Source organism: Podarcis liolepis (genome assembly GCF_965112155.1).
Source record: "Podarcis liolepis genome assembly, chromosome: 4".
Classification (NCBI taxonomy): domain Eukaryota; kingdom Metazoa; phylum Chordata; class Lepidosauria; order Squamata; family Lacertidae; genus Podarcis; species Podarcis liolepis.
Genome location: NC_139558.1, coordinates 40095960 through 40122728, shown reverse-complemented (window position 1 = coordinate 40122728; position 26769 = coordinate 40095960). Strand labels below are relative to the sequence as shown.

The following is a 26769-nucleotide window of genomic DNA, read 5'->3' as shown; positions in this document are numbered from 1 at the left end:
TAAGTATAATGCTGTTCCGAGATTTATTGAGAAACTTGAAACACAAACCTTTCCTGATGTCATTTGAAACAAACCCAGTCTATAACTTATCAGATATTGAAAGAAAATGGGTTTCATTTATTCCAGCTTTGGTATTGGTGGATAAAGAGAGAGATTGCAGAAACAATACAAAGAACTAAGGAATCAAACATTCTTTGGCAAGGTAAGTGACAAAAAAATTACCAAGTTAAGCAGATGTAGACTGAAAATGCTTTTTGGTTTAAACTTTACACACTTTTAAGTCTTTTCTGTTCTCTTATTGCAAAAATCATTACAGAAGAAATATATGTAAATGTTTAAGAAAGTGGAAGTCATTTTAAAATTCCATACAGATTTTCATCATTGTCCCTTTTTGGGGGGCTATGGAACAAGACCACCAGCTATGGTTTAAAAAGGAATTGTGTGATCCTGGATGCAACTTGTATCCATTAAATGCTACTATTTGCCACTTACTTCATTCACATAGATTTGGCTCCGTGTTATGAGAAACGCCAAGATAGGCATCTGTCTTTATAAACTTTTAGCATTCAGTTTCTGAAACTGTTTAACTGTTCAAAATTTGGACAACCAAGTTTTGTACACGATTGTTTCAGTTCCCCTGCAGATGGGAGAGTACACGTGGTCTTGTGGGAATCTTGGTTTTGGAAAGGAAAGCAAAAAACCACACCAAATGTTATTTTATACAAGGGAAATGAGGTAAGGCAGATGTTTTAAAATGCCTTTCTTTTTGCCTTCTGCATAATAAATGGACAACTGATTACCGGAAGAAAAGGAAGCTCATGTTTGTACTTTTCAAACAGACTTCCCTAATGCACAACCACTATTAAGAGTTTAAGTGAGGATTATTGTGAGGGTTTAGGATTGGTCCCTTTTATAACATAGGCTAGCATTGAAAATGAAATGGTAGCTGGGAATTAGAGACTTAGGCTCCCTTCACAGCACAGAAGCTGCTGCAGACGCTGCCCACACCACTCAGGTAATGTCAGATGGGAGCTCCTTCCCCTGTCAGCGTTGCCCCAAGTTTTTCAAGGCAATACTCATGATATTGGGGTTTGTGGTGCTGAAGGCAGGTGTACTGCAACAGCTCTCATGTCACAGAATTAACATGGGAAGGGCAAGAATAAAACAAAGAAAGTTTTACAAGTATTCCCCCCCCCCCCCAGGATAAGAATAATAAAACTGTAGAGTTGATACATTGCATTACGGTTCGGCTCAAGTATTTTGAAGTGCCAGGCACTAAATAAAGTGCTGGCATTGGGAAGTAAGAGTTTATTACAGATTGTGTGTGCGTGCAGGGTAGAAGGGTGCATTTTGAAAGAACTGCATATTCTTTGCTCTCCAAGTCAAGTGAGTTAAGCATGTGAAGCTCCTCCAGATTGAGGTCCCTCATTGGCCGAGACACAAAGAGGGGGAAAGGTCATGGCTTAGAGGAGCAGTAGTTCTGCAAGCAGAAATTCCAGGTAGGACTGGGAATGCCCCGTCTGAAACCCTGGCTAGTCAAGTCTAGACAATGCAGAGTGGGATGGACTAATAAGGCAGTTTCCTATGGCTGCAAGTGCAGCCATAACTCAGCAATCCATGAAGCGCTGTACTATGCTATCCCGGGTCATAGCTGTTTAAAAGCATTTTGGTGCAGTGATTTCTCAGGATAAGATGGCAGTCTAAGTTCATCATTATGCCAGGGGCACTTTAAGAGGTGCCAAAAATTATTACCTGACCACAAACGATCTGCAAGCTTAAGATAGACACTGATTTTGTCAGAAGGGAATTTCACAGGCCATTTAATCTAAATCTGTAAATGACTACAAGTTTCTGTTCTAAGTGTGGCACAGTTAACTCTCAGCAAGTGCATGCCTCTCAGGTTACCAACCCCGAGTTAACTTTTGGCCTTAGCAAAAATACTGTCTTCACTGTTTCCCCATATGATATAAGCACATTTTAATAAATCACAGGCAAAATGCATTGTTTTCTCTTTTAAAAACCCAAAGAGAATTTATAAAAAGTTGTAAGCAAAAATAATACACATATTTGCCCGGTTTAGTTATTGTCCATATTAAAAGAGGGAACGTAGGTGTGGTTGAGCTGAAGCTTTTCATAGACATTTGTTATCTTCATCATGAACTGCATTATCTGATGTGCGTGTCCCCCCACCCCCCACCCAGAATGCAGCATGCCAAAGCTGGTTTGCAGTTATAGTGGGACGTGGCTGAACAGGTACGACACAGATTCGCCGTTGTGTGTTCTTCGGATCGCCTCAGCCAAAATCATAGAAATATCAATAACCTACAAAGAAAAGATAGTGGCTTCCTTTGTTATCCGGACATGCCAAAGTGAGTCTCATTCAAAACCTCAATTGTCTATTGGGCGGGGGGTGGGGGGGTGGAGGAAAGTTGTCAGTCACTTGTTGTTGTACAAGCTCTATTCATAAGACCCTGCAGATATGTTGGAACATCTTGATTAAGTTTCACATTTCACATTTCCCAAGACTCCAAAAACAGCCATTCTGCAGACTGATGACTAGAGCTGGTGGATAAATTGTCTGAGAGTGATGTGGGCTTCATATCGCAATACCAGTTTCAGACAACTTGAGCAGGCAATTCATTGCACCTGAGAAGGCGCAAGCACCACTGTGAGCTGGAGTGCTTGCTCAGCCAAGGGGCAGGAGGCTTCCTGCCCCCAGCTGAGCAGTTTAAGAAAGCCCCTGCAGCTCGCATGAGCCAGAGCAGTATGGGGGCTTCCTCAGGGCTGGGCAATGTATCTTGGCTGCTTCTTCCTCTGCTAAGGTGGGGAGGCAGAAGCAGCAGAGATACATTACAGACATTGTGTTTATATATCAGCATATCTGTTTTTCAACATTGTGATTTACCCACGCGTCATCAGTAGGGCTGGGCGGTATGAGACAGAAACTGTGCATAGCGGCAATGAGAGTTGTTGCCACTGGAGGGCAGTGAGAACTGATATTTACAATGGTTTCCCTCCAAGGCCTGTAGTATTAATTTTTATAATTTATTTCTCTTGTTGCATTAGCCATGCACTGACCAGACTTGTTTTATGTTGTTCTGCAAGGTAGGGGTGCAGTGTGGGATGGGGGCATAGAGCCAGATGTGCCCACCAAATGCTGTGTCAGCCAGCCAGGCTCCCCGCTGCACTGTACCCAGTGATAGGGTTGGGCTGGTGCATTGGGTTTTGTTTAGCCTGTGTGAAGATGTGTGCGCCAAGTGCCATCGAAGGACACGCTGCTGCTGCTGCTGCAAGGTGCACATGAGACAACTACCAAGTAAGCAGGATGCACTTTATTTAATAAACCCCAAAAGAAAGAAATGTGTAAGGATGCTGGGGGCTGTAAAGTGTGAATCATTTCCCAAATAAGGCACCGCAGGGACTTTTAACTGAGGTTAGGTAGCCACCAGGGATGCCTGGTACAAGTCATAAATCAATTAGGACCTGATTTAGCATGTTTGATATGTATTCAGAATGTAGAACTGACCATAGATCTCTCTTAAAAGTCTTAGGCTTTATACAGGGGCAGGGTGCAGAGGGAGCCTGCTGCAGCCTCACTGGCCCAGCCTCGTGTCGCATCAAAGGCTCCCGCTCCTCCAGCTTGTGTGCAAACATAGCCTACCCTCCCAGGCAGCAGCCTCTATCCATCATATGGAGCCTCTCAGGCTCCATTTGGAAAGCTGCCTCCGCCTTGCACCTACCTTTCACCAGGGAGGGCATGAAGCCCCCACCTGCGCAGCCCCAATCCTCCTCCTGCTCATTTGCAAGCAGAAGGATTGGGACTCCCCCAACTGGGGAGCAGTTTAACAGAGACCTCATTGCACTGCTGGCTCATGAGAGTCAGGGACTCCGTAAAACTGCTTGGCTGAGGCAAGGGCAGTGGCACACTCAGCCAAGCAGTTTGAAGTGGAGGGAGGAACAAGCTGTATTGTGCCTCACTGATGCAGCATGTTGCTTCCTCTGCACCAGTATGAGGGCGGCTTCACTGAGTCCCCCCTGCCTGGATGCAGCTTGCTCTCCCTTGGCACGCTGGTAGCAGAGAGACTCAGGAGCAGCAATGTACCCAGTGAAGCCGACATCATATATTGCCCAGGCCTAGGAGGCTGTGATGCTGTCATGGGCTGGCAGCACTGGACCATCGTGCAATGAAGCTGCCTTGCGCACCAGAGCCAGACTTGAGTGCAACATCCCTCTCTGCAAATCTGGCCTTGATGAGGAAGCAGCTCATTGCACCCCCCTCAAAAAAGATCTCTCTTGGGGGGTGTCCCCAGGCACATAACTATTTTTATCCCCTTAACGTGGCTTATAAAACTGCTATATAAAGCTTAAAAAGATGAGCTGCTGCTGGAAATCAGCGCACCATACCTGAATCTTGGGACAATGCTTCATTTTTTCTTCCTGTGGGATCGTGTTGGTGACGACGACTGCTTCGAAGGCAGCATTATTGATCCGCGAAATAGCAGGGCCAGAGAAGATCCCATGAGTGAGAATAGCATAAACCTTAGTTGCTCCTGCAGACACTAATCTATAAAACATAGGAAGGGGGAGAGCGGGAGATGTATGAATGTCAGCACAAATCTAGAGTGCAAGTTTCAGGAAACGACAAGAGTAATTACCCACTTGGACAAATGCAGACAGGCGCACAGAGCCTGAGAACGTGCTTCTCAGGCTCCATGCACCAGTGGCAGAGCTTATCTCCAAGGTGCAGGTGTGCACATGGCTGCACCCGTGCCAGGGGCGGAGGACCAAGAGGGCCTGCCCAGCTGCCAGAGGGGCAATAGCCCTGAGTGGCTTTGCAAGCTCTCACAAAGCAGTGCAGGGCACCCCCTGCAATTGCCCCAATGGCTCCCCCAAACACTACACACCTTGTCTGTCTGCCTGCCTTCACCCAGGACGGCAGGCTGCCTCTTTCCTTCTGGAGCGACTGACCGCCCCAGAAGGAAAGACACAGCCTGCTTGCTTGGGTGAAGGCAGGAAGCCCCGATGCCCCTCCTGCCTGCATGAGCCCCAGAGGCTTTGGGGCTTGCTCACTTATCTTGGCTGCTTCTTCCTCCCAGCATATCGTGGTGTTTAGCTGCCAACATATCACAATATTGAAAACCAGTTATCACCCCGCCCTACTATGCAATGATCCTGCACAGTTGTAAATGAAGACTTGACTACAAAGTTCATCTATATAGCTAGGTAGGCTCAGGGAAGTAAATTAACAGGCTATTTCCTAAAACGGTGTATTTCAATTAAGACTGAAGCTACCCATAAAAACATACTTAAGTCGTAGCAGGCAGAGAAACCAATGTTTTGTGTGGGCAAGATCTCTTTTTCTGAACTAAAATGAAACCCATCCCCTCCCCACCCCAAAGAAACCTCTGCTGCTACCCAATTTTCTTCATCATGAAGGTCTGCCTCAGTTTTTTACTCACTTGTCTGCAGCGTGACATATTGTGCCACATGTGTCTGCCATGTCGTCTACAAGAATGGCTACGCGGTTGCTCACATCCCCAACCAAGACCATCCGGTCCACTTCGTTGGCTTTCTTCCTCTCTTTGTGGATCAGGGCAAACTCGACATTCAGTCTGTCAGCGATGGAAGTGACTCTGCATCAAGCGGGAGCAAAACAGTCAGGGCTTTTGTATTAAAAGAACTGACGCATCGGAACAAAACTTTTAGATCCTATAAAAATGTTACAACAGCAGTAGATGAGTCACATGGAGCAAAATTCAACTCCCACCTCCCCTCAATTTAAGGCAGGCGAGCATTTATAATCAGGATCTAGATTGGCTTGATGGAGCATTTTAAAAATTAGCTGCATTTGATTACATTAGCTGTCTCAATTTAGCATAATGGGTAGCTTGATAGCAAGAGAGAATCTTTGCTCTTTAGAGTGCAGAATTTTGTGTTAAGTACGTCTCTCATGGCAAGATGCACGTGATAAGCTTGCCTCTCGCTTGCCTCTACCACCTGTGTCTTTGTGCATATGGCTGAACCTGCGAAAGCTTGCTTGTGACCCAGAATCCCAGTCATGTAGGATGTCCTGTGGATGGATGCCTTCTGGCATGTGAAGACTCCCATGACCACAGAGGACCTCTCTGCTCTTCCCACAAAGGCTAGGGAGGATGGGACTACTCAGCACGTTCCTGCCTGCGTTGAATAAAACCAGAGTGCTAATTTCTCAAGGAGGCTTTGGTAACCCACAGACTACCACCACCACCATATGATGCTGGAGTTGAAAAGACCTGCACTGGCTTCCCATCTGCTGCTGGGCCAGTTTCAAGGTACTTGTACCCAGAGTGTACAATCCCAAGTTTATCACTACCATTATTTGGGGTGGGGTGAAAAGCACTATTAGTGGTTCTCTATCAGCCAGAAGCAGAATTCCTGTCAGTGAGGAGTTGTGCTTTCAGTATTGTGGGCCCTAGCCTGTGGAACTGCCTCCCAAAAGAAGTTAGGCAGGCACCATTGCTAATGAGTTTCAGATGCCTGGCCAGACCTAAATGCAAAGGCCTAATCCACATGTTTGCCTTGGCAGCTGAAAGCAGTTTCTACATATATCACAGTAGTAACTTTTGCAAGTGTGGGTTTAGAGGGGTTTAGTGTGTCAAATTCCCAGCCAGCCATGAAGCTCACTTGCTGGCAAGTCACTGCTTCTTTGCCTCACAAGATTGCTGTGAGGATAAAATGCAGAGGATGTGAGCTACATTTGCCAAGGAAACAACCAAACAAAATGCCAATCAGTTCCCAAGCAGACCTGGCATGGAAAGAGCTTTAGGCTCTCCAACTTGCTTGGGGGTCAAGCCCTGCTCAGCACTCCAGTTCTGGATGTGGGACATCATTGCAATCAAACCAACAAGTCATGTTTTGCCAGATGGGCACATGACGGGGCTGAGGCTCACAGAGCTTTGCCAGAGAGAACTCTGTAAGATCACTTCCTTTGTCTGCTTTGGCAGTAAGCGGTAACCCTCCATACATCCTGCTGATCTGGGCAGCCTCCTCTTTCTTCATCATGCTTCCAAGCTGACTGCATGTGCATGCCTGAGCTCTGCAGCCCATTCACCATATTTGAAATCACATTTTGTACTTTTGTAACTTAGTGGTTATAAACGTGCCTTCATTTTGCTACTGTTAAGTGTTTCTTCAAGACCGAGGTTATTTAAGTAAATACAATTTTTGCTACTTCACAAAACTGTGTGCGATTGTTGTTTTTCAGGGGGAGGAAATGGGCAATACCAGGGAAAATCCAGTGTGCCTTAAAGCATTCTGGATTATTGTTTCTAGGAGTTAAATGAACCTTGCCTTAGCTTCCAAGTTTAAGCTGCAAAGGATGGTACTGTGTTGGACTCATGTGAACAAGGAAGGATAACAACAATATATCATGTCCCAATGTCTGAATCCTTTCCTGCACTGGGGTGATCCTGTGGGATCTCACACAAGCACCCCTAGCATTCAGGAGCTGATGCACTCAGTGGGCCTTGCCCACCAAGCAAAGTGCAGAGCTTGGAAATCATCTGGTTGGCCACTGTGAAAACAGGGCTAGATGGATCTTTGTCGTGATTCAGCAGGACAAAGAAATTATTTTAAGAAGGTAAGTTTGCCAGTGCTTGGAACTCGCTGCTTTCTAAAAAATGTTCCACCTACAGAAGTTAAGCAACCGATGCATCAATCACTTAGATAAACATCAATTGCCAAAGTGGTTTCTGCTCTGTAAAAGGAATGCTGGTGAGATTGTTCCTCCCAAGCATACGGTCTGAAGGCCCCTGTGGCCAGCACTTTTCTGAAGCTAAGGACGCCTCGGTCTGGTCAGTGCCTGAATGGAGAAACCACCTGCGGAACAGCATGTAAGCTGCCTTGGCTTCCGTAACAGAAAAAAGGTGGGCTCTGCATGTCAGAAACTATATAATAAAGCAGGTTAGCTGGAGATTGCATCCTACCTTTTTGCTCCTCCCGCATCTGGTGAGACAATGACACAGTTCCTCCAGTCTACAATATTTTCTTTGATCCACTGCAACACAGCTGGTTCTGCATACAGGTTGTCCACTGGGATATCAAAGAAACCCTGGAGATTGCAAGAAAAGAGGCCGCCAGGTATTAATTTACAGAGGTACAGATTTTCACACGATCAACAAGCTGCAGAGGCAGGCTAACTACTGCCAAAATCTCATGCAAAATAAGCAGATGAGGAGCTTTCTCTGCCACAGCCATTGTCTCACAGGTAACTTCCTGGGGATTGTTAGCCAGCATTGAGTGGGACCAGTGAAAAAAGTGGGCAGGGTCAGAAGCAAAACTGGGCAGAGCAATGGATGAGACTCTTATCTTTGCACAGCAGGCAACACTTCAGCCACGCAGAAGCTGGAAGCTCCCCTATGCACACACCCACCACACCCATCTTTATCCACACAAACTAGAGGTATCGTCACAGAACAAGGACACATTCCTACCAGGCAAAAGCACCTGAGGGAAGTGTGGAGCAGGGCTGGTGAGGGGTGTGATTGAAGGCATGTCCCTGATGAAAGTATATAAAACAAAAGGCAAATACAGACATGGGAAGAAGCACATACCACCTTTGCTCCAATATATGTCCAAGTGCAACATCTAAATGGCTGTGCTTGACAATTTTAAATGAGATGCTGGTCATGCAGTCTAGCATCTAACCCTCTTTTTGATATGCCCATTTCACTGAAATGCTTGAAACAAGAGAGGCAAGGACCCCCCCAACAGCTGCGAGGAAAAAGCTTACTGAATACATTTCAGCCTGCATCTAAGCAGCCATGTAACAGCCACTGCTTTGTGACAGTGACTAAATTTAGTGTCTCCAAAAGGGTGGGTGGTGTTCATTTTAATAAACTGCATCCCAATTCTCATTAGCATCCAGGCTGGTCCTCTGCCTCTCTTGATTCTGCCACTTTAAGGGAGCTGCTCTTCACTTCTTTCTTCCTACTGAAAAAGTTGTCACTTTTTGAGAATGAAAGAAGCCATTTGGACCTTCCTACACCATTACGCCCCCATCACATGCACAGCAAACTCAAGAGTTTGAAGCCCATGGGAGCAAAAAGCAGGTGTCTTACTTGGCCTTGAGAAAACCTCCAAGACTGTGTGTGTTGTCTACAGCTGACAGTCAACAACCTGAGGCTTTATGAGAGAGAGAGAGCTGGAGAGATAGCAGTTGCTTGTTAAATATTTAAATGCCCTAGCCTGGAATTTAAGCAGACCACTGCAGTACAAAGCCCATGATGCTTCAAAGCAACCCTAGAGACCACAGGATTGCCCAAAGGGAATCACTGCACCCGGCTTCAATTTTAGTAGAGTCAACTGCAACATATGGATTGCTGCAGTGCAGGGCTGCTCTTGAAGGTCCAGATGGTCAACAATCGTGCCATCAGTGGCTAGCAGGGTGGATCATATGATGACAGCTGAATATATCCTCTTCAGTGGCTGCCAACTTGTCTCCAGGCTCTACTCAGGTTGGTGGCTTTAGTTTTTAAAGCCCTAAATCAGCCTGGAATGAGGATTTTCTCAGGAATCGCTTGTCTATTTGCACCTAGTAAAGAACCACTCTCAGCTTCTGAAACCCTTCTTGTTATCAGCTGGGTGAGGGAAAAGGGTCTTTGCCTGTTGCACTACTCAGATGATGGAGCAATATCCCTAGACAATGACACTTGGCCCATACGGCCTATTTTAAGTAGGCACTGGAGACATACTGTGAGCGTTCGTACTATCACTTTACTGCTTCCACAATCAAGCTGACTTTTTGTTTACAAAGGTGGGGCACAAATTTTAGTAGACAGATAGATAGAACAAAGGGTGGAATCCAGCTTCTACTCACACAATGGGATTTCACCTTCCTCTCCTCCCATCTACAGCCTCCTATAACCCCCCCCCAAAAAAAAAACCCTGCACAACAGATGTGGTGGGCAGCTGGAGGTGGGAGGAGCAAAAGAGCAAGTGTCTATTCTGCTTGCACGCAGACCTAGCCGCACACGACCCAACACATTTTCCTGATGGCAGTGCAAACACACAAAGGGAAGCAACATACAGGAAGGAGAGAGAAAAGAAATCCTCATTACCTGTATCTGGGAAGCGTGCAAATCCATGGTGATGATGTGATCTGCTCCAGCAACTGATAACATGTTGGCGACAAGTTTTGCAGATATGGGAGCGCGGCTCTGGAGGGAACAAAAGACGGGTTTTATGAACTTTGGGGTTGCGGGGCGGGTGAGAAGGAAGTCATAAGGTCTCTCGGTTCAAGCGATGCAAGTGGACAAGTGATCAGAGCTCTTCCACACTTCTTATAATATCTATGCATCTCTGTATATAAAACAAGTGGGACCTGCAAACAAAATGTTGCAGCTGTATCCTCATCCTCTTAACACAGTGTTTCTCAAACTTGGGTCTCCAGCTGTTTTTTGACTACAACTCCCATCATCCCTAGCTAGCAGGACCAGTGGTAGGGGATGATGGGAGTTATAGTCCAAAAACATATAGAAACCCAAGTTTGAGAAACGCTGCAGTCTAACAGAAGTGCTTCTGCTCAGGGTTCCAGCCTGCCAGCCACACCTTCACCTCTAGCCTCCCTTCCAGTTGCCTTTTTTATATACCTTACACTCAACATCCTGTGGCTCTTAGTATCCACTGAGCATTCTCAGTTCTCATTGGCATCAGGAAGATTATTACAGGTAAGGAGTCCCCAATATGTGCTTTCCGGGCTTGCAACAAGAGCTGAAACCAATTTCTTTACACACTTCAAATGCTACCTGCTGTTGCTCTCAATTCTCGTCCCAACCCTGGGGCATATCTGCACCCATGTTTTTAATGGTAAAGGTAAAGGGACCCCTGACCATTAGGTCCAGTCGTGGCCGACTCTGGGGTTGCGGCGCTCATCTCGCTTTATTAGCCAAGGGAGCCGGCATACAGCTTCTGGGTCATGTGGCCAGCATGACTAAGCTGCTTCTGGCGAACCAGAGCAGTGCACGGAAACGCCGTTTACCTTCCCGCCGGATGGTACCTATTTATCTACCTGCACTTTGACATGCTTTCAAACTGCTAGGTTGGTAGAAGCAGGGACCGAGCAACGGGAGCTCACCCCGTTGCGGGGTTTCGAACCGCCGACCTTCTGATCGGCAAGTCCTAGGCTCTGTGGTTTAACCCACAGTGCCACCTGCGTACCATTTTTAATGGTAGGAAAGGGTTAAGGAAGGGTTGCGGTAACGCAGAGGAACAAATGACACATTGCTTTTAACGTTCTTAATGCGTTTTAAAAATGTGACACCAGAGGGAGCTGCAGAGCCACCAGCAGCGTTTCAAGGACTATAAACCAACAACGAAGTAAGAAAAACCATTTAAATTAAAAGTACGCCCTGTGACGTTTTAGAACGATATACCTAATGCCCTTCTAATAATGTTAGACAGGTCGGTGTAGATCCACCTCAGGACTCTGAACACAATTGTTTGGCTTTTCTGAAAGCAAGGGCTTCTGTTTTAGACCTCTTTGGATAGTTTTTAAGCCACTTGCTAACTCCAGACACCCAAACTACTTTAATATAGTCAGGGCCAAACATGAAATGCATGCTGAAAACCATGGCTTCTTATAAGGAAAAACAACCGGGGGGGGGGGGGCAATCTGCAGCAGAGACCTGCACAAATGAACCACTTGGCTTCCTGTTGTTCTGCTGCAACTTCCCTTCCCCACTCAAACCCATTTGCCTTGTGGAGATAATCTGGGGGCAGGGGAGAGATCAGCTCTTCCCTCGTCCCCTTACAAACACTTCCTTGACAGTTTTTTTAAACCAAGGGTGGAAAATCTGGGGCCCAGCTGATGATATTAGACTACAGTTCCCCTAATCCCTGAGCACTGGCCGTGCTGGCTGGGGATGGTTGGATTTCATAGAATTGTAGAATTGGAAGGGACCCTGAGGATCATCTAGTCCAACCCCCAGCAATGGAGGAATAAGCAGCTGTCCCTTAGAGGGATCGAACCTGCAACCTTGGGATTATCAGCACCACATCGTAAACAATTGAACTATCCACCTGAAGGACCACAGGTCCCCACAGATCTCCCAAGGAGGCTGTGAGAAAAAATGGAGACCTACTTGTGACAGAGGACTTTGCATTCTTCTCTCTCTCTCTCTTGTTTAGATTAGTTATTGCATTGCATTGTATTATGAAAGATCTTAAAATCTTATTTTTTGAAAAAATTCTCCTTCACCCCAAAAGGAAATCTGGTTTCAGATACCCGAAACAACTAGGGGAGAAACCAGCAGGGCAGAATTTTCAAGGCGTATCCATGGTGCTGAGCGCCCCAACCAATTTCAAATGGTCCTCTACCCTTGCCCCCACCACACATTACATAAAGTGTTGCCTAAGCAAGTGTGTATTTGGAAATATTTGGCTACTGAGGTAACATGTAGTTTTGAACGGAACAGTGAACAAATCATTCCTCTTCAAGTAGTAAACACTGACATCATTTCCCCATGTGATGAAGCTTAGTTCTTAGGAATGAGGAGAGGAACCAGATTTAACTGGGAAGTGGGACTTTTCCAAAATGGCATTTAGATAGTTTGAAAGCACTAAGAAGTGTGGAGGGGGGGAGGAATGGAATGCATTCCAGATCACCCCATTTTTTGATGCAAAACACAGCTATAAGTTGATTCCTCCATAAAGGTTTGCCTCACCAACCACCAGGTTTATCATGACTTCCATTCAGGTCAAAGCATGCAATATTTTGGCAGAATGGGACATACAGTATTGCTACAGAAATCTGTCTTGCTAAAATGTAGCATTTGAAAATACTTGAAATGCAACTGTCCCACTAAGGGTCAACTCTTCCAAGTACCCCCATACCCCTAACTTTTTGATTGCTTCTTTTACATTTCATTTTAGGAAGCTAGTCCTAATTCCTACACAAATGAAAATGCCCAGGATGCAAAGCAGTTGCAATGCCTGCAGGAAGTGGAAAAAGTCAGGAGAAGAAAGGAGAGTTGTAAAAGGCTGAAAATGGACAAGAGGGGGATAGAGAAAGAAGAGGGAGAAAAGCAGACACTCAGAACAGAAAAGTAACAGCAGAACAACAGAAATGAGAAAGAACTGTGACAGAACCCACTACCTGCACAACTGATACACAGACAGCCATGATTTGGGGCTGAGCTCATTTTGGGTGTGGGTTGTTGTTTATTCATTAAAACTGTTGTTTAATGCATTGCAAACTGCTTTTAATAAAGATGTATATGAATTACTGTTCATATATGTTAGATTTAACTGAGATGGGGCAATCAGCTTCCCCTTACTCACAGCAGAGTCACATGCATGACACAATCCACCAACCGCTTCTGCCATATGCTACACATTCATTGCAGTGCAGTTTGCACAGAAGTTCTGCACCTCTCACAATGAATGAATGAATGGGTGACTGCATAGCACTAGAGCTTGTGATTACACACACACACCGCAAACCGCCCACTCTTTCAAGAATAAATCCACACAACTGAAAATCCAAACAGTGACATTAGTGGAACACAATATAGTCAAATACACATATTTTTCAAAAATATGGCTAATTATAAAAAAATGTGAAGAATTTCATTCAGCCAAAGCACATAGCTGAAGACATACCTCTCTTCACTGGCTATTCTGCAACATCAGCAGCCACGAGGCAAAGTTCAACATACTGCGTACATTATTGATCTCAGGACTGAAAAATCATAGAATCATAGAGTTGGAAGAGACCACAAGGGCCATCGAGTCCAACCCCCTGCCAAGCAAAATGAAGTGCTAAAACAGCACTGATAGATGCCAGAACCAAGAGCCACTGCTTAAAAGCTACATCTTGTCAAGTCACCAGTGTGACAAGTGCAGAGAGGACATCTCTGATAATTAGTAGGAAGTATTTACTTTGCCTCATGGGATGTTCTGGCCTCTCAAAGCCCAACTGTGGATAGGTCACATCCAAGCTATTTATCTGATTCTCATTAGCAAGGAGGGAAATTGGTCATTAACACTTTCTGAAGACTCCGTGTGAAGCCAATAATATGTTGTCACTTTTTGAATATTCAGAAAACCACATCCACACACCAGCGTAAGATTTACTTCAAATAATAGCTTGTTGATGCTGCCAAATTGTAAGTGCTCTGGGTGGCATCCAGTTTGTGTCAGCCTAACTTGCACAATGGTCTTCTCCTTTCTTTCCTCCATCTCTGCCCCAAACTCCCCCAAAATCTGCTCTTCAAGGTTGGAGGATACGCAGGTGGAGTAGAGAAAGAGCAAGCAGGTGCAATGCTGGCGATCGCCTTTTAGTACAAACACTGGGCGAGGAGACACTTGCACAATCGGGTTCCACGTCATCTAGATTGCAACGTGCCTCCAGTCCAAGAGCACCATGGCAAAAGGTGCCTGCAGGGAACAATTTAGCAAGCAAACCCAAGTTACCCCAGTGAACAAGCCAAGTCACACAACATGGGAGAAGACCCAAAATTCGAGGGCTGCTAGCCAAACTGACCCAAGGGAAAATGTTGTTCCTTCTCTAGTACAGAGAACATTTCCACTTAGCATTTCTTTTTCTGAATGGGACAAATCAATGCTTCAAAAGGGAACCCAGTGAACCAACAGAAGAACCATTCATAAGTGCTGGTCTGGCATGTATGTTTCGTGAATAACATCTAGAAATCAGTGAACAAGTTGGGTTTTTTTTTTAAAACCCCTCTAAAAACCAAATCCTTGAACCTTCAAGGAGTTAGCTCCTGGACATTTTGCTCTCTGCTTACAAATTATACTTTAGGATTAAGAGCAAGAGACAAAGCTATTAGTCACAGCTCCTTTATGTAACACAAACAACAAATATTTCAGAATGACATTAATATTTTTAGAAGATCTGAAACCTGGAAATTTCCAGTTACTTTCTCAGCATCCTATAGAACCACAGCCAACTTTTGCGTCTGGACTGGTGAACTTGTCTACCACACTTTTTGGCTTATATGTTTCTACTGTGTGTGTCATGCCTACACAACCCAATTTCCAGTTTTCTCCTTCAAAACAGTGATTGATTTATGCTGCTTCTCCAATAATCAAGGAATTGGCTCTGCATGTGTGGTGAATATCCTATATATACACACATGTCTTAAATAGTGGCTTGGATTTAAAACTTTCCTGCTCTGAGTTACCTAATTTTTCGTTTACTTTGGAAAAGGTCTGATATAAACTTCAGTATGAACTTTGTTGTGTTGGCAAAAAGTAGTAATGTTATCTGGAAATGCAAAAATCCCAGGTTTTTTTCCTTTCTTGATAAGGGAGGCAGAGCTTGCTCAAATGTAGTTAAAAATTATGCAATTAAACTGAAGTTGAGATAAAAATGGGTCAGTTGAGATTCTAATAATCCATGGTACATTTTAAATCAAGATAGCTGTAAAGTACCACTTACCCATCTACCTTGGTCCTATATAGGAAAACACAACAAAAGTCAATTAATGAAATATGCAAATCCTCTCATCTGCAAGAATAGGATAAATTTTAAAAAATCATTTCAATCAGAATCCCCATTGACCTCTTTCATATGCGGTGAAAAATTTAGTGTTGCGAAAAGAATGTGTATATGGGTTAAGTATCAAGTAGTGAGATTTGGCATATTGAAAGAAGGATGTTGCATATGATTTGAAGAACTAAAGAGAATATTGCATCCTCAGTGACTTCCCTTTAAGGTAAGAAACTATAAAAGTCAAAAATGGAACTCTGAGATCACCTGGATCAGCATCTTTTTTTCCCCCAACCTTTAAGGCATCAAAAGGTCGTTATCAAAAACTTGTCATCTTATTGTAAGAAATCTTAAGTAGAAATAAGTTTCATTACTGGGGGAAAATGATCAGCGCTCCAATATTCTAATATGAATAGAACAAAATGTTCCAAAATGGAAAAGTGAAGCAGGTTTATCTAATTTAAAAGGGGGGGGGGATCACTATAAAGTTGTGGGGTATTGTACTCCAAACAAGTTGCATAAGATTTATAATGGTAAATAATGACTGGAGATGCAATTTCCCATGGCATTCCCTGCCCTGTCATTCCAAGAGTGTGGTTAGAACTAATTATAACTTATTGCTCAGTCCCAAAACTAATCTCACGTGGTTGTCTAAGCACAATATTTTTCAGAATGTGTTATGCCTCTAACTGATTTGTTCACAGCTGCAAAAATTGTGGTAGCCAAACACTTGAGCCCAAGAATGCCTATAATTAAAAGAATGCATTACTAAAGTATGGAAAACAGCACAATTAACATAATTGAGTAAAAGAATTAAACTGAGGCAGAAGACACAGCATAGGAAGATTTGCTAGGAGGCATCCTTTTGATTTTTTAAAAGCAAAGGTGTAACATTGACATGAATGCATACAATTGTTTATCGGTATCTTAGCATGAAAAATAACGAGAATTATACTGCATACAATAATATATTTCTTGCTTCGTACTACGCTGAACTATTTTTATGCCAAACACACCCACAGGTACTTACATTTGGATTTTTCAACTGTGTTTGTGGCAGAATTTGCTCAGCTCCCATTTGCAACATTAATATTTGCCGTATCAACTACCAAATATGCCGTGTTGATCTCAGGGGCACCATGATGGGTTAGGGAGGAAGAATCCTCTTCACCAGTTAAGATCAAAATTCACTTGGGAGCAAAGTTGACCAATTTCACTGGAAACTTTGCTTCTAACTACGAATTCTGCATAGTGCAGCTTTAACTATACTAGGTTGTTTATAACAGTCTAAATGAAGGGTGGGGAACATTTGGCCCTCCAGATGTTGCTGAACTTAAACTCCCCTCATCCCTGACCATTGGCCATGCTTTCCGGGGCCAATCAACATCTGGAGAGCCAAAGATTCTAAATACATTTCATTATTTGGCAAATCAGGGCAAATGTGCGGGGGCAGGAGAGGAGGACTCTTATTTTGACAAACACCTTCAGAGAGCAACCACCGCTCACCTACCTTGTCTTTCTTATCTTGCCTAGCGTAAGGGAAACATGGGATTACAGCCGTAACTCGGGAGGACGACGCAATCTTGCAAGCATTGATCATGATGAGAAGCTCCATCAAATTGTCGTTTATTTCACCACAACCACTCTGGATGATGTAGACATCTTCCCCTCTTACACTCTCACCAATCTCTACACTGGAAAGAAAGATGGAGACACAACGATGACATGACTGGGCATGTTAAGTCTATAAAGCAGACAAGTAATACTTAAATTCTCTTCCTAAACAATACATTTTAACTAAGCAGCTTAGCTCTTTGCAGATAATGTACCAGACACAGGCTTACTCCCCAAACCCAAAAATTTTCAGACAAGGGGAGTCCTTAAAAACCAACAAGTTGTGGCAACGTGATCTGAGGCTTCACATGTTATTATAGACTTAACCACAGGCATCACCTTTATAGGGTGTTGTACTACTTGGCATACCGTTAAGTCTCAACTCACTAACTCCTGGGAAGAAGAATTGATTGTTAAGCCTTTCTGAGAAGTGTAGCTCTCAGCTCCCCAGCAAACTACAGTTTCAAGGATTCTATGGAGGAAGCCATGACTATTTAAAGTGGTGCAGGTACTACTTTGTATAGTGCAGACAGGGCCTTAAGAGCATAAGATTAGAGGGTTAACTATTATTCCCACTGAAATCAGTTGAGCATAAAAGGGCTTAACTTTGGCTCGATTCTGCCTGGAGTTTGCATCATTTACCTAGTTACAAAAAAATCCACTGTATTCCAAATGTATCAAGGGCAAAACTACTAGTTAACCATTAAGATTCTACCCCATCTCCACCCCCCACCTCCAAAGTTAAACAACATTCTGAGTGTGGTGATACAGATAAAAGGGCAATCAAGCTAGATCTTCCCCCAGAAGAACATCAATGTTTGTTTTATGCAATTTATCAAATTCAGCCATTTGGAACTTTCGGTTCAAGTTCGAAGGGTGACGGGTGCAAAGTGCCCAAACCACTAGACAGCTGAGATTTTATACACAAAGGCGCACTTTTAAACCTCCTTATTTCACTTTGAATTTGCACCATTTTATAAAATGCACGGCAGGGACTTCAGCACAATTATTACAACAAATCCCCTCCGCCCAACATGTATTACATTCCAAATGGAATCAAAACTACACAAGTCAGTACTTCAACTACACCCTCCTTATGCCATGGTACCTTTGACTCAAACGCACTATCTATGCGTATCGTTCACCTATGACAGAAATAATACACTTATATTTTATTTTGACTCACAGGTGTGAAGCCCAACAGCTAATGTAAGTTTCACTTGTGGACATGGCCTTGGCCTTTAATCTACAGTATCCAGAAGAGCTGATCCCCCCCCGGCCAAGTCCTAAAGAGAAGATTATTGAATGTGGCTCAGTGTTGGCAACATGATTCTTTGTCCAAAGGGTAGAGGTCCTCATGCAAGTGTTCTGAAACAATTTAGGCACAATTCTCTCTCAGACCCACTCACCACCCAGGCTTGTGGGTTCTCCTTTCAGTCAACAGGAGCTCCCCTATTATTTTATTTAGTACATTTCTTATGCTAAAGAACTCCCAGGGGATCTAGCCAGGCGCTGATCTGAGCCAGACATGCTTAGCTGCTGTCTCCATGATGGGGAAGGTACAGAGGTGAGCAAATGTACACAGATGGGAAGAGAACAGCTGAACAACAACTACTATTACTACTACTACTACTGAGACCTAGTTGGATGATCTAAGTGACATTAAGCTAGCTCAGCTTATGTCCACATGGGTACTTGGTGCACCACCTGTCAAGGTCAGAGGAGTAGGCTTGCTATTGTTCATAAAAATGCCATCGTTCTCCTCAGAAGTCCAATCTGAACTGTGTCTGAGTTCAAGGAGATAGCTTGAGGTGTCATGCTAGAGACAGAAGGGGGAGGCAGTTTCAGATGTGGAGTTGGGGGGCTTCAATATCAGTGTCAGAAACTGAGATATGAAAGCCAGGAGCTAAATGGCACCTTAAACCTAGGTTAGGGGTGCCACAATGGAATGTCTAGGCATACTTTTTCATAACAAAAATACAAAGCTAAAAATGAATGAACAGCAGCTAAGGTATAATGTTCATTTGTCACATGGTCTAGTCCGTCCCCTGCCCACCCCCCTAATATTCTTAAGAGGGTCTCTTCTCCAGGCATCAGAGAGTAGCTGAAAGTGCAGAGGGAGAAAAAGGCCCTCTTTCCTTCCACTCTGCAGTTTTAATCAGAAATCTTAGGCACAGTACTGTACCCAGAGCTCAGAAACTGCTTGCACCAATGAAATTCCCTGTTGCAAAATGTGTTTAGAACAATGGGAGTTTCGAACGTTGTTCCAATATCCAATAATTGCAGGACTTCATGGCCTCCATGACAACCAAGTGGCTATCTCAGTACATTGTTGGTACGGTGCATGTGGCTGGACATAGCTTGACCTGGTCTTTGCCACAAAATGGATGGGAGGGAGGGGCTCATTGTGAGCCTGCTGTCACGTATGGCTCACTCCCTGGTCCATCCACAAAGGCTTATGGAATCCAGTGGATGTTTTTAGGACCCACCCTATTCTCTTGACTATCATTTATTTTAAACTTTTAGTTTTGTATTTTTAAATTGCGATCATCTGCCCTGGAACTTTTTGGTGAAGGATGGGTAAGAAATTTAACTACCGTATTTTTTGCACCATAACACTCACTTTTTTCCTCCTAAAAAGTAAGGGGAAATGTCTGTGCGTGTTATGGAGGGAATGCCTATGGGTGGCATGCCTACAGATTTTCCTCCTCTAAAAACTATGTGCGTGTTATAGAGCGAAAAATACAGTAATTAATGACAACAGCTGCTTCAGCTACTTGCTGCATAAACTGCCCTCAGATTCCCCATTTGGGACATATGGGACTGAGGCTCCTTTACCACGGGCAGAGTTGAGAGTTCATGACTCCTATAACCCTAGAGCTCAGGATCCACACAGTGATTGACAAGAGGTTCAAGCAGAGACAAGAAGGAAATGCCTCTCATGATGCACTTTCGGGACTCGCTGCCATGAGAAGTTGAATGTAGCAATGGCCAAGGTTTGCTTACGCTTGATATCCTTGCCTTATGTCCACTCAGCTTGCAGTCTTTGTACTTGACCACGCTCCAGACTCAGGCAATAAGCTGTGCCTTTTTACAGTAAGCTAAGCAACTGCTTTGGCGCTGTGGGTTAAACCACAGAGCCTAGGACTTGCCGATCAGAAAGTGGACGGTTCGAATCCTCGTGACGGGGTGAGCTCCCGTTGCTCGGTCCCTGCTCCTGCCAACCTAGCAGTTCGAAAGCACCTCAAAGTGTAAGTAGATAAATAGGTACCACTCTGGCGGGAAGGTAAACAGCGTTTCCGTGCGCTGCTCTGGTTCGCCAGAAGCAGCTTAGTCATGCTGGCCACATGACCCTGTACGGTGGCTCCCTCAGTCAATAAAGCGAGATGAGCGCCGCAACCCCAGAGTCGGCCATGACTGGTCCTAATGGTCAGGGGTCCCTTTACCTTTAAGCAACTGCTTTGGCCTGAGAGAAGGAAAGGAACAAGAAAGCAGGAACTTCCCAGACTGGGCCTGCATGCACAGCCCTACAACCTCTGCTGCAGCACCAACCACCTATTTACGGACTGCGTCTGGATAGGGAAGGCAGATTCTTTCCTCCTGCTTAATTGGGAAATGCAGCTTTCACATTCTACACCATGTAATCATTTACATTTAATGCTGTACTGCTGTTGTATCAATATTTTTCACTGAAATGCTATCCTCACATCCCCTACCCTCATTTTGGGATGTACATCACGCCATTCAATTTGTTTGTATTGTATTACTGCGCCCGAACGTAATTATGTGCAATTTTGGCAGCCATACTTAGGAGGGCTGGATGCACTGGCAGCCTATTGACTCTGGAACTTGCCCCCTAAGCTGGTCCAACAGAACAAGAGTTTGTTGACCCTCAGGGCAAGGCTTATCAATGTACACAGGCATTTGCCTCAGGGCTTTTCTGGGAGAGGATTACCATATTTTAATACTGAACCAATTGGTTAATTGTTCACTTCTATTAATGCGTAATGCTGAGCACACACTTGCAAACTCCCAGCGACGGTGTTGCAATAAGCACTGAACAAAAAAGCATGCTGCGAGGCCTGCTGGGGTATTAATCTGGATGGCCAAATTCATATTTTGCTTCTGTTCAAAAACAAGAAGAATACTTTCCCTTAAACTGCACAAGCAATATTTGTCTTTCCAACCACAGTTGGTGGCTGCAGCTCTAAATGTTGTTGACAGAAAACACAGAATGCTTCACACACATTTAAAGGGACAGACACACAGCATTGAAATGCTATATTTGGGGGGAGGGGGAATTAATGTATGTGAGCCACTGCATGTATTGTCCGGTCACATGCAACTTCCTGACTTGCGAATATGTGGCAGAAAAACGTGTGTCTGATGACATACAAGGCACTCCAAGGCACAATGTCAACCACCCCTGCTACTGATCAGAACCTTATCATTCCCTACTAAACAGTCAAGTCTTTGCTTTCAGCCTGCTCAAATATCCGAAGCCAACTTGGTCATAGATCCAGTGTTTGAGTGCTGTGCTTGGATGTGGGGAAACCCCAATCCAAACAGCTGGTCAACTAAGTTAGTATCTCTCAGACTAACTTGAACGCAGGATAGTCGCAAGGCTAAAATGTCACTTTGAGCACACCAGTGGGATTACACCACCACCACCACCCCAAGCAAAAGCAGTCTTTTCAACATTCTCAATTATTATTTAGGTCCCATTCTGATTGAGAAGATATTCAAACTGTTAAAAAAAGCTGCTAAAGAAATATATCTCATTATCAGAAAGGAGAGGAGAGAATAACAGTAACTTAAAAATGCTAAATGGTTTTTGTGGCAAGAAATAGAAAGAGCTGTCAATTGGGAAGTTGTAGACTCTCTTTCCTTGCAGGTTTTAAAGCAGAGGTTGGATGGCCCCCTGTCACAGAAGGCTTTTGTTGAGATTCCTGTATTACAGGGGTCCCTTACAACTCCATGATTTTATGAAAGACTGAATGTGGACTTGCAATGCCAGGAAATCAGATATACTCAAAACAAGAGACATTAATAATGTTTTGTTTTAGTTGACCAACAGCTACAGGTAGAGAACACACCAAATGCAACTCTGATCCCACGAAGTGCTCTTTTCTGTGAGATATCCTTTGACTATGTGCTTCCTTTGCAACAGAGCAAGGTGCACCAAGCAAAAGGTAAATGGTCCACCTTGCTCACACAAATTACCATTTTGTCTCACAGCAACAAGCTTAAATGCATAGTTAGTACCTATTCATGTATGCAGAATGTGCAGCAACGAGCCCGCATGCATGCATGGCTTCTGTTAGCGTTAGTGGCAGAGCAATAAATAGCAAAATAGAACAACTGAGCTCTTGAGCAGCAAAAAGCAGTTTTACGAATGAAACTTCAAAGTGACTGAAATCACAGCTTTACACAAATTTAGATCAGTGAAACAAATCAATGAAGGAACTTGCATTTTAGCTCAGTTATTTCAACTTTATGCTATTTTATTTTTTGTTTTCACAACTATCCCAATAACACCAAGAGCCATCACTATCATTGGTGTGTGTGTGTGTCTAAAGAAACACAAGCAATAAGCTTCTTTTGTTTACACACGTGAAGCAGATGTGATTAGAGTGCACACAGTGCTTGTTCTAAGCCCCAGGCCAGATCACATGCTGGAAAATTAGAGAATGCAGCAGCAACAACAGAGCGTTGCTGTGGTCCTCTGAGTCAGTTTAGGACAGCTTAAGGTTAAAATGTTTAGCTTGTATGCTTGAAGTCGATGAGGCTTACTTCCAAGCATGAACTGTTAAAATCAGGAGTGAAAGAGAGTCATAGCATCCATACTGTGCTATACATTTTAAATGTGAATGTTTAAAACTGATGTCACTTCTCCATTCTAGTGGAGCATCAGTGAGATACAAAGTTCTTTGTGCCTTTGACTTCTTGTGAGCATGTTTTTTGCTTTCATGCACAAGAAGTACAAGAATGGAATACTTATGCCTAAACCAAGACTTGCTTAAGTATCTAATGTGCACTAACTCTAAGGATCCAAGCTAGGTATACAGTATACAGCGGTACCTTGGGTTAAGAACTTAATTCGTTCTGGAGGTCTGTTCTTAACCTGAAACTGTTCTTAACCTGAGGTACTACTTTAGCTAATGGGGCCTCCTGCTGCCACTGCGCAATTTCTGTTCTCATCCTGAAGCAAAGTTCTTAACCCGAGGTACTATTTCTGGGTTAGCGGAGTCTGTAACCTGAAGCATATGTAACCCGAAGTACCACTGTACTAGGGGATGTAGCCCAACCACCACAGCTCTTGCACAGAGTAGCATCTCGCTTCTAGCTCAGGCATAACTTAGTGTTCAGTTTTGCTGAAATAAACTCAGGTGTACTTCTATAAACAGCAGCATGAATAATATTTTGGTTCACCTGGCACATCACTGTTCACTAACTGGAAATGGCTGTTCAGCTTTAAAGCCTTTTGAATCACCTGCTACCCTGGAGATGCTAGGGATTGGGCCTAGGGACAAAGAATATAGGATGACAGGGAAGAATGCCCTGTTACAAAGAAGACAACCATAGAGTTGCCCATCCCGTAGCCTCCTGTTTTAATTAAAAAGTTGTCAATTTTATTTGTGCAATCAAGAGCAGAAAAGGGAAACTTATAGGAGTTTAGTGGTGCAGCAATAAAACCGTTAGCATATTTGCAAAGCTAAGCAGGGTCCAGTATGGTTTCAATTTGGATGGGGAATTGTGTGTTGAGATTCCTGTATTGCAGGAGGTTGCACTAGAAAGATGACCTAGAGGGTCCCTTACAACTCTATGATTCTATAGATTCTTCATCTATAATTCTATGATTCTTCATTTATAAAGTGTTCAATTATAGTCTCTTAACCAGTTTAGAGAAGCCTCTTAGCTACATTTCTTGCCAAGGTATAACCAGCAAAGAGTTCTGTAAACTAAGCCAAACCCCTCACAAAAAACCCTGATTCTGGGAAGCATTCTTGAGTTGGTGTGCGTGCAGCAGAAAATCTTTTTTCTGCTCTGTGACATTCTACCAGCCACAACTACATGGCAGACTCATCTGAAATGGTAAGAACTATCTGATAGAAATAATTATATCTACCCAGGCTCTAAAGTGCTGGGAAAATGAGATAGCACTTCAGGAAAGAGATCTTGGATGCTCTACAATGGAAGACAATCAGGAAAGGATACAGAAGCTGTGATTCACTTTCCCATCTCAAGAAGAAACAGCCACATTCCTATGTCTTATGAGAGGCAACACAGAAGCAAACTGTTCTACCTCAGAGTAGAATTAGGAGAAACAGAGGGATAGGATATGTATGTGTGATCTAGGACAGCTCGTAAACAGTTTTGGTCCTTGAATATGAAATGTATTATTGGACTGATCAAACAAACAAACAAACCACATTTCATATTCAAGGACCAAAGAAGCACTTTCTTTTATCTGTCTGGAATCTTCATATGTTCAGCTTCGTCAGAAGTCCACATGTTCCAGTGTTATGAGAGGATGAAAAACTTTTTTTCTATCCACTTTCTCCATGCTGTGCAAAATTTTATAAAATTCTATCATGCCATCTCTTTTTGGTTGCTCTTTTCCGACTCTACAATATCCTTTTTGAGGGGAGGTAACCAGAACTGTACACGGCCACACCATAGATTTGCATAAGGCAATATGCTATTGGCAGTTCAGTTTTCAATTGATTTTTTAATGATTTCCTAACACGGAATTTGCCTTTTTCACAGCTGCTGCACATTGGGTCAACATCTTCACTGAGCTTTATATTATGACCCCAAGGTCTCATTCTTGGTCACTTCAGACCTCATAAGTGCATATGAATTTTTTAATTTTTATTTTTGCACCAATGTGTGTCACTTGACACTAGTTTACACCAAATTGGATTTACCATTTTACTGCCTATTCAGTCAGTTTGCACAGATCCCTTGGAGCTCTTCAGTCTCTATTTTAACAATTTAGGGCAGTTATTGTAAGCAAACATGGCCACCTCACTGCTCAACCTTAACTCTAGATTATTTATGATCAGTGGTGCCTTTTAAATACTCTTTTGTCCTGTCATGATCAAGGTTGTCAGGAAAAGGGCAGCCTGTAGGCTTTCAAGTCATGCTTACAGGCAAACACAGATTATCGGTGAAGTGCAGACTCACAATCAGATTAACAAGTGACGGTACCCTTACTAAGATATGGTAGTTACTCAAACTTTGTTAATAGTACAACCAGGCATGTGGACTTTTAGATTCTGCATTTAGGCACACTTTGAGAGAGCCAAGAACTGGTGCAATCATTCTAAACTACAGGCTAATAATTCACACATTATGCTTTAAAACATGAATAAGGCATTTCATGCATAAACTAGAAGTGTGAAGGCCCAGAATGCATGCCTCACTCTGGACAAACGTAAATCCTCCTCATCACCTCCTCTAGGTCCAAGCATTAAGCTGTAAAATGTGAAAGCAAAGGAAGAAAAAGCAGACTACATGCAAAGACATATGTAACAGACGCTTCTGAGTAGCTTCACCTGGCCACAAGTGCCTGCTGAATCTACAATTTAGGGGCCCTGAGAAATAAAGCACGCAGAGAGAAAAGCGGCAAGTGGTTTTTTGTTTTTTCTTTCTTCCTAAAACGGGACAATGAAAGCGTGGCCAGAGCTAAAGATACACTTGAGGCCTCAGATATCTATCTATTATCTAGTTGGTAGGCCTCAGACAAATATATTAAACAACCCTCTTAGGGCAGAACAATTAATTATCCTGCGACACAGAGGACGCCCTTTTCCCGCGCAGGTTTATGAGCAAATAGGAGAGTGCCCAGTTTGCATTAGCATTTCCATAATTTGCATGCACACACAAAACACGCAACCCAGAGGAAAGCGCGCTTTAAGCTTTCAAGGGGTTTCTTTCTCCGCATCCCCACGCCCCCACCATGCTCGTCACTTCGCCCCTCGCTTTCTCAAGACAGGAAGCTCTTCTCCCGCCCGTGCCCCTCTCTATGCGACCCCCGGTCAGGGCGAACGCAGGAAGGGTTGGAAGGGACCGCGAGGGTCATCTAGCCCAACCCTCTGCCAACGTGGGGCGACCCTGGGATTCAGGGCCTCAATTGTTGTTGCTTTTAGGGAGTGGGGGGGGGGCACCGGGAATGGCTTGCAATGGAGACGCTGAGCCGCCTAGGCTGCTCGCCTCTCCTCCCCCCGCATCCCCAATCCGCTTTCCGCGCCTCACCTGGTCTCCTGGTTGCTGAATTTCTTCGTCACCACTTTCCCCAGATCCAGCCCCAGCCGGTCGGCCACGCGCTGGGACAGATCCTGGTGCGAGCTGCCGCTGAAGAGCACGATGTTGGGCATGGCTGGGCGCGCAGGGGCCGCGGCAAGGGCAGCGGTGGCGGCGGAAAAAAGGAGGAGGAGGGGAAACGGCGAGGAGACGAAGAAAGAGAGAGAACGGGCGCGCGCGGCCAGCGGGTCAAATAGCCGCGGCCACGCCCCCTCAGCGCCGCGGCCACGTCCCCCACCGGCGCGCGCTCTCTCTCTCTCTCCCGCGCGCGCCCCCCTGACTCAAGAGGGCGGGGACTGAGTGGGCGGAGCTACCGGGCGAGAAGGACGTTGCTCACGCTGTGAGGTGGTGAGTAA

General features: G+C 44.2%; 1 protein-coding gene across 3 annotated transcripts; it reads right to left on the bottom strand.

Annotated features, from left to right (window-relative positions):
• PRPS2 (phosphoribosyl pyrophosphate synthetase 2) lies at window positions 1–26706 on the bottom strand. Of its 3 annotated transcripts, XM_083502082.1 has the most exons (8): window positions 26366–26664; window positions 17001–17184; window positions 15440–15454; window positions 10098–10196; window positions 7965–8089; window positions 5460–5633; window positions 4405–4564; window positions 1–2322 (listed from the first exon to the last, which is right to left on the bottom strand). In XM_083502082.1, the coding sequence occupies exons 1-8, from the start codon at window positions 26485–26487 to the stop codon at window positions 2230–2232; spliced, it is 972 nt and encodes a 323-aa protein (XP_083358208.1). In that variant the 5' UTR covers window positions 26488–26664; the 3' UTR covers window positions 1–2229. The 3 variants fall into 3 exon arrangements, with proteins under 3 accessions (XP_083358208.1, XP_083358209.1, XP_083358210.1); XM_083502083.1 differs by lacking the exon at window positions 15440–15454 and having other exon boundaries at window positions 26366–26706; XM_083502084.1 differs by lacking the exons at window positions 17001–17184; window positions 26366–26664 and having other exon boundaries at window positions 10098–13717; window positions 13782–15454.
• Window positions 26707–26769: the final 63 nt, after the last annotated feature.

What these genes read in the sequence shown, in the direction of transcription:
- PRPS2 (XM_083502082.1), bottom strand. Translation starts at nt 26,487, where the DNA reads ATGCCCAACATCGTGCTCTTCAGCGGCAGCTCGCACCAGGATCTGTCC. An exon ending in TGCACGCTTCCCAGATACAG is followed by an intron (nt 8,090 to 10,097) that starts GTAATGAGGATT and finishes TGCAATCTCCAG; the next exon opens with GGTTTCTTTGATATCCCAGT. An exon ending in ATATGTCACGCTGCAGACAA is followed by an intron (nt 4,565 to 5,459) that starts GTGAGTAAAAAA and finishes TATGTTTTATAG; the next exon opens with ATTAGTGTCTGCAGGAGCAA.